Source organism: Entamoeba invadens (assembly GCF_000330505.1).
Source record: "Entamoeba invadens IP1 unplaced genomic scaffold scaff_1105074725341, whole genome shotgun sequence".
Lineage (NCBI taxonomy): Eukaryota > Evosea > Mastigamoebida > Endamoebidae > Entamoeba > Entamoeba invadens.
Window position 1 is genome coordinate 33,473 of NW_004191634.1, and position 11,732 is coordinate 45,204.

The following is an 11,732-nucleotide window of genomic DNA, read 5'->3' on the forward strand; positions in this document are numbered from 1 at the left end:
TCAATGCAACATTTTCAGTTGTAGATAAAGAAGTGTTGAGAATACACACTCGAGATATGTGGATTTTGTGAACGCAACATAAACGATACAACCAAATTGTCAATAGTGCAATAGAGTATAACCTCAATGTCTATGGTTGCTTTAGAATTAAAAAAGGTAATCTTGATGATAAATTTTTTTGATGATACAATTGTAATTCTGTAACTTTGTCAATTTACTTTTTTATTTTTTTATTGTGTTATTTACTTTTAAAAGTATTATTTTAAAAAAATGAGTGAATATTTATAATTAATAAAAAAAGAATAAATAATTTAAAAATTTCTATATCACCAAGCCACTCAATCTTTAATTTTAATAATTATTTGATTATTTTGAAAATTTCAAAATTGTATAATTTAGATAATTATTGTTTTAGTTATTAAAAACCCCTTCTAAAAATATAATATATATTTAAATTCATTATAAAACCAACTAAAAATGATAATAATTGATGCCTAAAACACGTCTTTCAAAAGAAAAAAGAATTCAAAGACGCTGTCTTTCGTTTGGAAAAAACTGGAGTTAATTCCATTTATCGAAGATGAACCCGACATTTTTGTAAAAAAAAACAAAAACTATTGTGTTTTCTGTCGAAAATTTCCAGGTGATACTCCCCAATACCACTACAAAGGAGTTGTTGTTAAAGACTTGTCCAGGTGGAGTACAATGCAACAACCACTTTACGAAGTTGCTTTAAAGCATTTCAACATTTTGAACTATTTGGCTTTGAAGTGTTTTCTTTTATCTGGGTTCAAGTCTAAACGAAATGCAAATAAGTATGAAAAAGACAGAATCGAACAAACGATCAAAAACACAGGGATTACATTAACAAACAAAGCTGAAAAAATCCAGCAATTAAATGCCGATTTGAGAAATATATCAACCGAACTATTTGTTGAACATGTTCAACCAAATATGGAATATTTCAGTGAGCACAACGAATCATTAATTTGTGGGAATTTAACACAACGCGTGAGTACTAACATCTCTGATATTCCAAATGTGGTAAACGAGAACTTACTTATACCGTTGTGTAATCATCAAGAACATCAACAAACAACCCCAACCACATCTACACAAACATTTGGTAGGTTTACATCACAAGGCGAAACGACAGTAATATCGGCATTTGCAAAAAGTATAGCACCAACCGAGTCCAGATTTAATGCAGAACAACAAGATACGTGTGTAATTGTCGACCAAAATGAGCCAAAACAAAACTGTGAAAGGTCTATTACAATTGGCCAGTCGTTGGCACATTTTGACTTTGAAATACAACAAAACCCATTCGAAAATAGTATAGAAAAAAGTTTAGATCAAAGTGATGGAGAACAAGAGGCGAGTGAATATGAAGACAGTGAGTTCAGTGAAACAAACGAAGAAAAAGACCCCAACGTGCATAAAATAATGTCGAACGCAGAAACAATTATGTCCACAATTAAATGTTCATTAGAACACCATTCCAATTCAATTGGAATTCATGAGTCTACCACCACTTGTATGGTAAACGAGAAAGAGAACTGGGAAGATGATGATGATAGTGAAGACGACACTAAAATTAGTTCCAAACTTCAGTTTAAAAACGAAAAAAGTGATTTGGAACAAATGTCCATTTTAATGGAAATTTTGGAAAATACAAATAATAAAGGAAATGACACAATCGAAATAATATATAAACAAATCGATAGTGCAGTAATAAAACGAGCGGGTTCGAATCATCAAACGCAAGTAGTTGAGAGGAAAAAATTCATAGTTATTCTTCTTTCAATATTGTTTGCCATTGAAGATTGCTCCACAAATGAAATAACACGTATTTTAGACATCATCAAGATCATCACTTTCGGGACTAAAATAGAATTGGCAATTTGCGCAAAAACGATTGAGAGAAAAATGAAATTGATACACAAATTAAACCAAAAAAGACTCGAAAATTATGGTTTACTTAAAACCCCATTTCATTTAATAGCCGACTCGCAGACGTGTTGTGGAGAAACACATTATTCTTTGTACGCCAGGATGTGCTCTGATTATACAACAACATCCGAAATAAAAATAAAAATCGGCAATTATTATGGCGAAGGCGACGCCAAATCATGGGTAGAATGGATACTGCGCTCATTGAACCACGTAAAACTAAGTGTTCAACAATTGAGAGGCATTTCGTTGGATGGGACTACTTGCAAAGCAAATATGGTATTTATTTAAAAGATTGGTACCTCTTGAACACAGGATTAAATTTAAAAGAAATTATTGTTTTGACCATCGACTTTCAAAAGCGTGTGAAAAGGTGGTTGAAAAAACGAAGGATGTGTCATGAAACAGTTCTTAGATGATATCACAAATGCTCATTTTAGAAATGCATGGGTAGCATACAACCTAAAGAATAAGACGAGTTCGTGTTCAACAAAAATACCAAGTAGTAGTGCAACTCGTTTTCTTTTTACATCGTTTGTCACATCGGCGATATTTGAAAACTTTGAAAATTATCGAAATTTTTTAAACTCTCAAAATTATCATCTCGAATTAAAAGAAGTCGATGAAAACTATTTTAATGATATTTCTTTGGATAGTGGGTTGTTTGTCAGTGCGCTTTATTTTCTTGATTATCTATTTGCTCCAATGAAATTGTTGAGTCAATGGCTTCAAGGAAGGGGTGTTTCATTTCCAGTTGCTTATCAACACATTTGCCAAACAATCAAGTATTTTATAAATATAAAAGCAAATATTTCTGACACAAAAAACAACTTTTTGAAAAAAAAATGTTATTTGTCAGAGAAAACAACAAAGATGACATTGAAACTCTTAGGGTAATTTGCAAAAAAACTCGTGACGCGTCTTGTTCAAGCTCTTGTATTCAGATTTGCGAACCCGCTACGAAAATCCACACGTTTTGAAATATTTAACGAGCACTTTCTCAAGGAAGAAGACCTTGTTATTGATACTTATGGCGACTTTGCAGAAATCCAAAAAGAGTAATAAATCTAAATCTGATGACCTAAACGAAGCTGTACATGTTGGATATTAATGAAGAATGTATCAATGATTTCAAACACTACAACGAATGTGCACATTGGATGGTTGATTGGGAACTTAACAATCAAGAAGTAATAAATCGAATTAAACAAACAATCATTGAACCTTACAAATCTCCCAACATTCGTTGTACGTATGAACAACAAGATATCATTAATAATAGCGAACCAAGTGGGCATTTCTCGGATTCATAGATGAACTCGGATTGCGCTTCTTCTTTAAGTGAAATGACTTTGGAAAACCAACAAATTGAAATATTTAAACAGTGAAAATTTTATAGGGAATCAAAGGATGAAACTTTAAACAAATTTATTGGAATGTGTCCAGTGAATTATTTAACGTTACCAAATGTATTAAAAAAGATGAAATCAAAAGATGGAGTTTCACAATTAATAAAAATTAGCATGGAACTCAATATAATCGCGGTTACTACCTGTTCAGTAGAAAGATCTTTTTCTCTTTTAAAAAGAGTGTCAAAGCCAAACAGAAAAAATACAGCCCGCCAAATACGTATCGACGTGAAAGAGAGATTGGCCCTAAGGAAACCCGTTTTACGGACATAAAATATACAATAGTTAATATTACACATGTCAATGTTATTAACGTCTTTTTCCATTTGAAAGTATCAGCAAATAAAAATATTTTAATATTTACATTTTACCATTACAAACATTTGGGTTCCTTGGCAACTCGGGTGATTTGTTTTTTTAAGCGATTTTTGGTTCAAAAACCTCAACAATTACAATTGATCAACTCTTCACGGCAAAGAAATTTGTTGTGATATTAAAGTATGAAGTTATAAAAGAGTTAATGAGAACTTCAGACTCTTTTATGTGTAGCACCGAGTCAATTGCAATTACTTCAAAGAATTATAAAATTAAAGTTACTCAATTCGACTTTACATTCTTTTACTATCAGTATTATAACATTTTTAAAATTGTTCCCACAAACTTGGGAATAACTTGCATGGTCGAAGTCAATAAACACTTTGGAAGCAAGTTACAAAGATGAATTTGTAATGTGTATATGTCATCTACTAAGAGCACCTTGTACTTGAATTTACCAACAAACAAATACAGTCATTGTATCTACAAACATCAAAATTGATACGATTAACACTAAGGCAAGTGATGTAACTTTGAAAATAGATTGTCTTCGACCAAAAAAACAAATCGCCATCAACAAATAGAGTGCTTCAAACTCAAAGTTCAATAAAGTTTTTACATCACTTCTGCGATTAAAAATGTGAAATCCAGTAATGTATTATAATTGCACATTACAATGGTTCATTGTTGACAAGTGAATACACTCAAATAATAATCTTAATTGATTAAACTTTCTGTGACGATCAAACAGCAGTTGCTATCAAAACTTTTTTAAGTACCTTGAATCTTCTTTCCACAACTAAAGACAACCAATATAACCGGAACCAAACAGTTTTTGTGATAAGAAAATTGATTACATAAATACAATAAATGTTGTAGGAAATACCAAGTCGACACTCAACCCCACTCTCATTACATCATTTAAAGATTCGTCTTTAATAACTTTTTCTGTGAGTGGCACAACCGTAAAAACTGTTTATGACGCTGCTCAGTTTTGGACACTCAATTTGTAAAATGAATGGGTCAGTTCATACAATATAGTGACTCTAACTGATAACACTCAAAAAATGTAGTGAATGTGAAGTTGGTGATAAATACAACAACAGTTTATTTTGATAGCACGACTTACAAGACAAGTTGTACAAATACACTCACAAATGATGACAGTAATTTTACATTATTTGCTGATAAAAAATAAGTAAGTGTATCGAGACGGAATCACTGTACAAAAAAATGTTGTCTTTTTCGAATTGAGTTCGTCGAACAGACAGAACATCGTCATTACATCGAGCACTACATCAACCACTTAAACAGTAAAAAATATACAACTCCAAACTATTATTCACTTACTTTGAACAATATTATTTTTGATCTGACTGGTTTAACTGTTGATTTAGAAATTGTTTCAGTTACATTTGTGAACTCTGTTGTGAGATACCCGACTTTTGAAACAAACGATGTAGTAAAATTTAAAACTTTTCGATAAATCCTAAAAGTAAGGTAGAGGTGTCAACCGGAAAAACATACACTGAGACAGCAAAGTTTAATATGTCTACGCTATAATGTTATAACAATGATCAACTCACCAACAAAGATTTATTTTCACTGTTTGTAGTTAAGGGAATTATGTCTGTTCAAGATACTACAACAGCAACACATCAATGGTCATTGCAATGAGCACATCAGAACATGTGTATTAATGCTATTTGCCAACACAAATTAAAAACAAGTGCTCACAGAGAGCTCTTCTGTATAACTCACATGTTCAGTCATTCAATTGTGCATCTCTTACATGTAAGTATAAAGACATGGAATGTCAACTTAATTTATTTGAAGGATTCTGTAGATCTCGATAAAGAAGTGTATTTGTTTGACCTTGACCAGGTATGCCCGTGTTACAATGACATTTCGGAGAATGATGGGAATTGTTTCATTCGAATTGAAACCACCTCTGCCACCCCAGTCACAGTCATGGCAATAAAAGACGAATATAGATTTACTAAAATGGAACTCACTGGAAACTTTGCTTTGAATCTCAAAGTGCTTGTCATTTATTTAACACTCACATTGAATGGTGGTGTTGTGACAATAAATTCTGAGTAAAACACGAATATTGCTAAGATTGACATAACAAAAACAACAACACTTATGCTCAACACCCCATCAACAATTGAAAAGATCACTATGAAAAACGGTGTCGTATCCACTTTAAAATGCAACTATGACACTTTCATTGAAACTTCAAATAATGGTGCATTTGAATTTATATTGGTAAAAAGTTGTCGATCAGAGGTGCAGACACCATCGTTACAGTCAACATGCTTGATGTCAAAATGGCTGCAACCCAAACAAGTAAATCTAATCATTGGAAGCGCCAAGTTAAATTTCAGAGACGCAACTATCAAAATTGAAAAGAGTTTTGAATTCAAAGACATTTCTGTGATTGAAGCTGATAATGTCGATTTAATCACTTTTTATAAATACAATATAAAAAATCCAGTCAAAACAGTGATATTTGGTGTGACTGCGGCTTTTGTGTGCGCCATAAATTGAAGATAAGTTCAAAACTGCCCACACAGACTTGGGATGTGGTGGGTAGATGTGGATAATCTATCCAACCGGAGTCAAAAAATCCAATTACGCTTGTAAAATAAGTACAACATGTGTCTTTGCTGATCCCATCAATAAAGAAGTGTTCAAATCAATGCTTAAAAGAGTAAATACAATATCAATACAAGAGACTGTCCATGTTTTAAATTATCGGGTTCAGTCTTCGCGTCTGAATAATACACAAAATTTTAGGCACTTATGATAATGACAAACATCACTGGCAACTTTAAACAACTCAAAAAGCAATGTCAACTTGGGGTTCAGAACCGTCATTTCGAAGAACTTGTGTTTAGAGGAAAGGTGTCATTTTTAGATAAAAATTAATTACAGTATTTTACAAATACAGCAAACAGCAAATTCGAATGTTTATTGGCAATTTTATTGCACACTAAGCAAACTACTAATTTGACTTTCAATGTACCTAAAACCATTTTGGGAACATAGTCAAATGAGACTAATTAGTAGTTATAATTTTTTTTTACTAAGACTGTATACATCAACATTGGTTATATCATATAAAACTGGTGAAAAAATAAAAATTTGCATGCACACTTTGAGCTTTCACACCTATTACATTCAACAGACCGTAGCTTAGAAGACAAAATAATTAAATCTACATTGAAATACATTTTAAAGTAATTTATTTAATAGAATATAATTTATTTTATCAAAAAAACAAATTAAATTTGTTTTTGTTTATTAATAAAAAATAATAAAAAACAGTTATTTAAAACTATTTTTTATTAAAAATTTAGAATATTGATAATTTGAAATATATTATAGTTTGTCTTTGAATAAAAGATCTTTTTTAAATTTCATTTATTGTTGCTTATTGACCACAATAATATCTTATTTTCAAATTTCCCGTTTTTTTGTTGATTGATAATATGTTATATTTTTGTTCAAACAATTATTGATAAAATTGTTACATGAAAAAATAAAAAATTATCGAATTAATTGGTTGTTTTTGCTGCTGCCTGTCTTTGCCACGTACTTTACAAGAAAAAAGTTCACAATTCAAGAATAAATGGTCGATTTTCATACTCAAATAACTGAAAAAAATATAGAAATAATATAGTAAAAATTGATTTACATATAGTTTAATTTTGTTGTAAACTCTATTCACAAACAAAAAAGTGTCGGTGCACAAGTCTGCTTTAAAGGTACTTGCTCAACAACTTTGGAGTTATCACAACAACAATGGTGAAACAATAAGCAACGAAAGTGTCACAATATTAGCGATATTAATAAATCTGGATTCGAAGTTGTAGAACGTAAATTGTAGGAAATCAGAGATGTCTAACGTGTGCATAGGTCACAAGCATATTTTCTTTATACATGTTTTAACGCGCGGAAATACAGACAACATAGATAAGAAAAAGATCACGTGTAACAAAAGCTCCAATACTGCCTTGAAAATCAACGTAGTGCTGTTTGAACACGTATCGAGAAAAGCTAATTAAGTGTTAAGCAATTCTATTTTTATAAACGCAATGTTATTTTGATTGTTAAAACATTTCGAAAATCATTGCTTCAACTTATTTGGCTATTTATAATGAGTCGCATCTTTTTTTATTTTAAATAAAAATCGGGTTCACAATTACAATATTAAAAATAGTGTTTTTCTTTTTTACATTTACGATTTACCTCCAAAATACCAGTACTATAATATATTGTTTATTTCTAGTTTGTTGTTTTTCAAAATAATTTATTATCAATTAATAAAACAACTATTATAAGTTAATACATTTAATTATATATTTTTAGAATGTGATGATATTATTAGTAAATTTAAAGTTAAAAAAACAATTCTTAATAGTTTCTGTACGACCTGGCCAAGTATTTCCCTCCCTATAATTTATTTTTTGCCAAACAAAAAAAAATTGTCTAACTCTGAACTCTGAAATAAGTGTGCAACTTTTTTCTATGTTATTTACCCACGACAAAAGGGAAAACATATTTTTCAACAATAACAAAAACAACAACAAAAAGTTGAATTAAGTTATAAATCAACATAAAATATAACCATTGAATGGTTTAACCCAAAAAACTAGTTGAGAATATTTCATGGGTCGGCACAATTCTGGTTTTCAAAATTAACAAGAAAAAAACAAATTTTGTGGCAATTTAAATGTAAAAAATACCATTATTTTTATGAAAAAATAATTTTTTTGATTACTGAGCAAAAAATCGGGTTATGAAAAACATTGATAAATATTTTAAAGACTTTCTATTTTTTAAAAAAATGTGTTGTTTAAAGGCAAAACAAAATACAAAATGTTTATATTTTAATTGTGTTTTATACTTGTTTTCGTTTTTTGGTCACGAGTAAATTTCTTAAAAAACAATATGGGTGCAAAATCAAATTATAGTAAACATAATCTATACAAAGTTAATCAAACAAATAATAACAATAAATAATAAAATATAATTAATAAAAAACAATTTAAATTATTATATTAATAAAAATGTATTATAATAAATAATAATTGAATTCAAACAATTTATATAATTGCCAAATTAATAATAATTCACTTATTATTAAAATAATAAATTAAAAATGTAATTTTTGAATTAAAAAAAAAATAAATAATTTATTATTAAATTTACTCAAAAAAATTAAAAACTAAAAGTCATAGAAATTGATGTTTTTGATTGTAAATTAATTTCAATTTAAATTCAATTTCATTGTGTTATTATTCAATGAAATTTATATTTGTCACAAATAAAAATGTAAATAAAATAATAATAAATAAAACATGATTAATTATCATAATTATATTATATATTTAATTGTTTGTTACCAAACTAAATAATTGGATGGAATCAATAAAACTTAATGAATATAAAAATATTTAAAATTGTGATGATTGTTTTTAAATATTTTATTTATAAGACAATTTCAATAAATATATAAATCATCAATAATTTATATATTATAAACATTAATTACATGATAATACAATTAAAATATATTGTACATATTTCTTAAAAAAAGATAGCTAATAATTATATTATTAGAAAAACATTGATTTATAATATGGTTTGATTTGTTGACAAAAACGTAATATTATTACAATTTAAATAAAATTAAAGTAACTCAAAACAAAATAAACACCAAAATTAAAAAAATTGCCAAGATAGTTTAATATAAAAACAAAAACATCCAATTCAAAAAACAACAGAAAAAGACTTTAAAAATTTCAATGATTTTTGAAAAATACAAATAAACTTTAAAATTATTGTAAACTTGCAAATAAGTAATATATATTTGTTTTTGAAACATTATTATGATTTTGAAGATTCTTTTTTTGACAAAAATACAATTGATGATAAACATTATTATTTAATATAACAATTATTTATAATAATCATATATGTATATAATTATATTAATAATAGGAATGTATTTTACAAGTATTAAAATATATATTTTGAATTTTTTGAAATAATTATATTAAAATGTCTATAAAATTATTTTAAACACAATAATTAAGGATATTAAATAACAATTCATTTTATTTATTAATTATAATTATATAATTATAACAACCATTTCAAAACTCAAAATATGTTATACATAATTTACTAATATATTATTATTATCAACATTTAAATCATATTACATTGAATAATTTTTATTTTTAATACATTAATATACATTTTTAAAATTAAAATAATACAAACAATTCAAAATTGTTTTGGGTAATAATGATTAAATATGATTTTGAACAAAACTTGTTCAAACAAATGACCGATACATACGAATTGATTATTGTTAAGCCTGAAAATTTTTGTAATAATATATTGATGGCTAAAGTTAAGACAAAGATTGAATCGATAATTTTTTATTATTGTTTGGAATGTAAAAAATGGTTTAAAGCACTCTCGTCTCACAAAACAAGACACCATAAAGACAATACATTTGAAAAAAATGACATTTTTGAAAGAAACTACATTGATTATTTAAATAACAGAACAACCACAATTATGGGATTGCCTATGAATATCATTAAAAAAGATTTTCAAAATCAAATTGTTTTCAATAAAAAATATTTTTCAAGTTTCAACAAAAGATTGTTTTCAATTACAAACGATGATCAACACAATTTTAACTTAAACGAGTTTGTCGAAAAAGTTACTATATTTAAACAAATAGAAATCGAAAAAAATGTTGTTGTGAATAAACAATTTAACAATGATGATATAGAAATGGATGTCGACCAAAATTGTTCGCAAATTGTGGACAAATCATTTTGTAATACATCATCAAATGTACCAGTTATTGTTGAACAAAGTGTAATGGAATTAGATGAACCCATGATTTCAATGGAAAATGAGAATGTTCATAGTCACAAAGAAATTGCTTATCAAGATGCTAATGAACATATGGTGATTGATACCCGACCAATAAGAAATCACCCACATGTCAATACACCTTTGCCATGCACAATATGCAAATTTAATACTATTAAAGATACCATCAGTGAACTTGGACCTCAAACAGAAAATGGATTAATTGATATTTTATCAAGTTATGAAGATGTTAACAAAACAACAGAAATCAATGAAATGGGCATGGTAAGAAGAGAACAAATCAATGAAGAAAAAATAGACAATGAACAGCTTCAAAGTTATACAAATGATAACAATTTATTATCAATAATATTTAAAGAAGCTGAATTTATCAACGACCAATTACATCCACTCTTAGATTTTAACACAAGACTTGAATGCTATGGGCAAGGAATATTAATAAAATATAAAGAAAGTGGCGTGCTTAAAATCGAAAAGGAACGATTTTTTCATAATTTTCGGTATTTTTGTTTTCCATCTAAAGTGTTTTCAAGAAAACTTTATAAAGAGCTTTTTGAATATTTTTTTAACGGATTGGAAGAAACTTTGCATACAAAAGAAGATAAAAACACGTGCCAAAAATTAAAACGAAAAATTGGAGAAATGATGATTAATTCTCTTTCAGAAGAGGCCAATTTATCATAAACACAAGTAAATTGTTCGAGAAATCAACAGTTTGTAATTGTTGAAGGGCTGTGTCCCGAGAAATTAGATGAACTGAAATTATATTCAACAAGCAAAAGAACTATAAAGAGACACATTAAAAAATCCAATAATTGGACAAGAAAAGAATTGATTGAAAAAATGAAAACATCCACTTGTTGTGCAATAGCTGTTGATAGTTGCACTAAAAAATACACAGAAATGTATTGTATAATGCTAAGAATAGAAGTTAGAGATTGTTTTTATTCTTGTTTGTTGTTATTAAAAGAGTATGATAATGGGGCCAATTCGGTGCATATAGAAGCCTGGATTGCAGATGAATTAATTAATTTGGGAATTGATTTGACAAAATTGGTTTGTGTTACTTCAGATGGTGTTGCAACATTTACAGGAATAAAAGATGGAGTCGTAAAATTGTTACGAAAA

The 11,732-nt window shown here is 28.0% G+C and overlaps 2 protein-coding genes across 2 annotated transcripts; both read left to right on the top strand.

Annotated features, from left to right (window-relative positions):
* Positions 1–705: 705 nt before the first annotated feature.
* EIN_241150 (hypothetical protein) lies at positions 706–2,244 on the top strand (the record flags this gene model as incomplete). The annotated part of the gene is made up of 1 exon (XM_004183106.1): positions 706–2,244. One exon carries the CDS (start codon positions 706–708, stop codon positions 2,242–2,244), a length of 1,539 nt encoding a protein of 512 aa, XP_004183154.1.
* A 3,194-nt stretch (positions 2,245–5,438) lies between these two features.
* EIN_241160 (hypothetical protein) lies at positions 5,439–5,780 on the top strand (the record flags this gene model as incomplete). The annotated part of the gene is made up of 1 exon (XM_004183107.1): positions 5,439–5,780. The coding sequence occupies one exon, from the start codon at positions 5,439–5,441 to the stop codon at positions 5,778–5,780; it is 342 nt and encodes a 113-aa protein (XP_004183155.1).
* Positions 5,781–11,732: the final 5,952 nt, after the last annotated feature.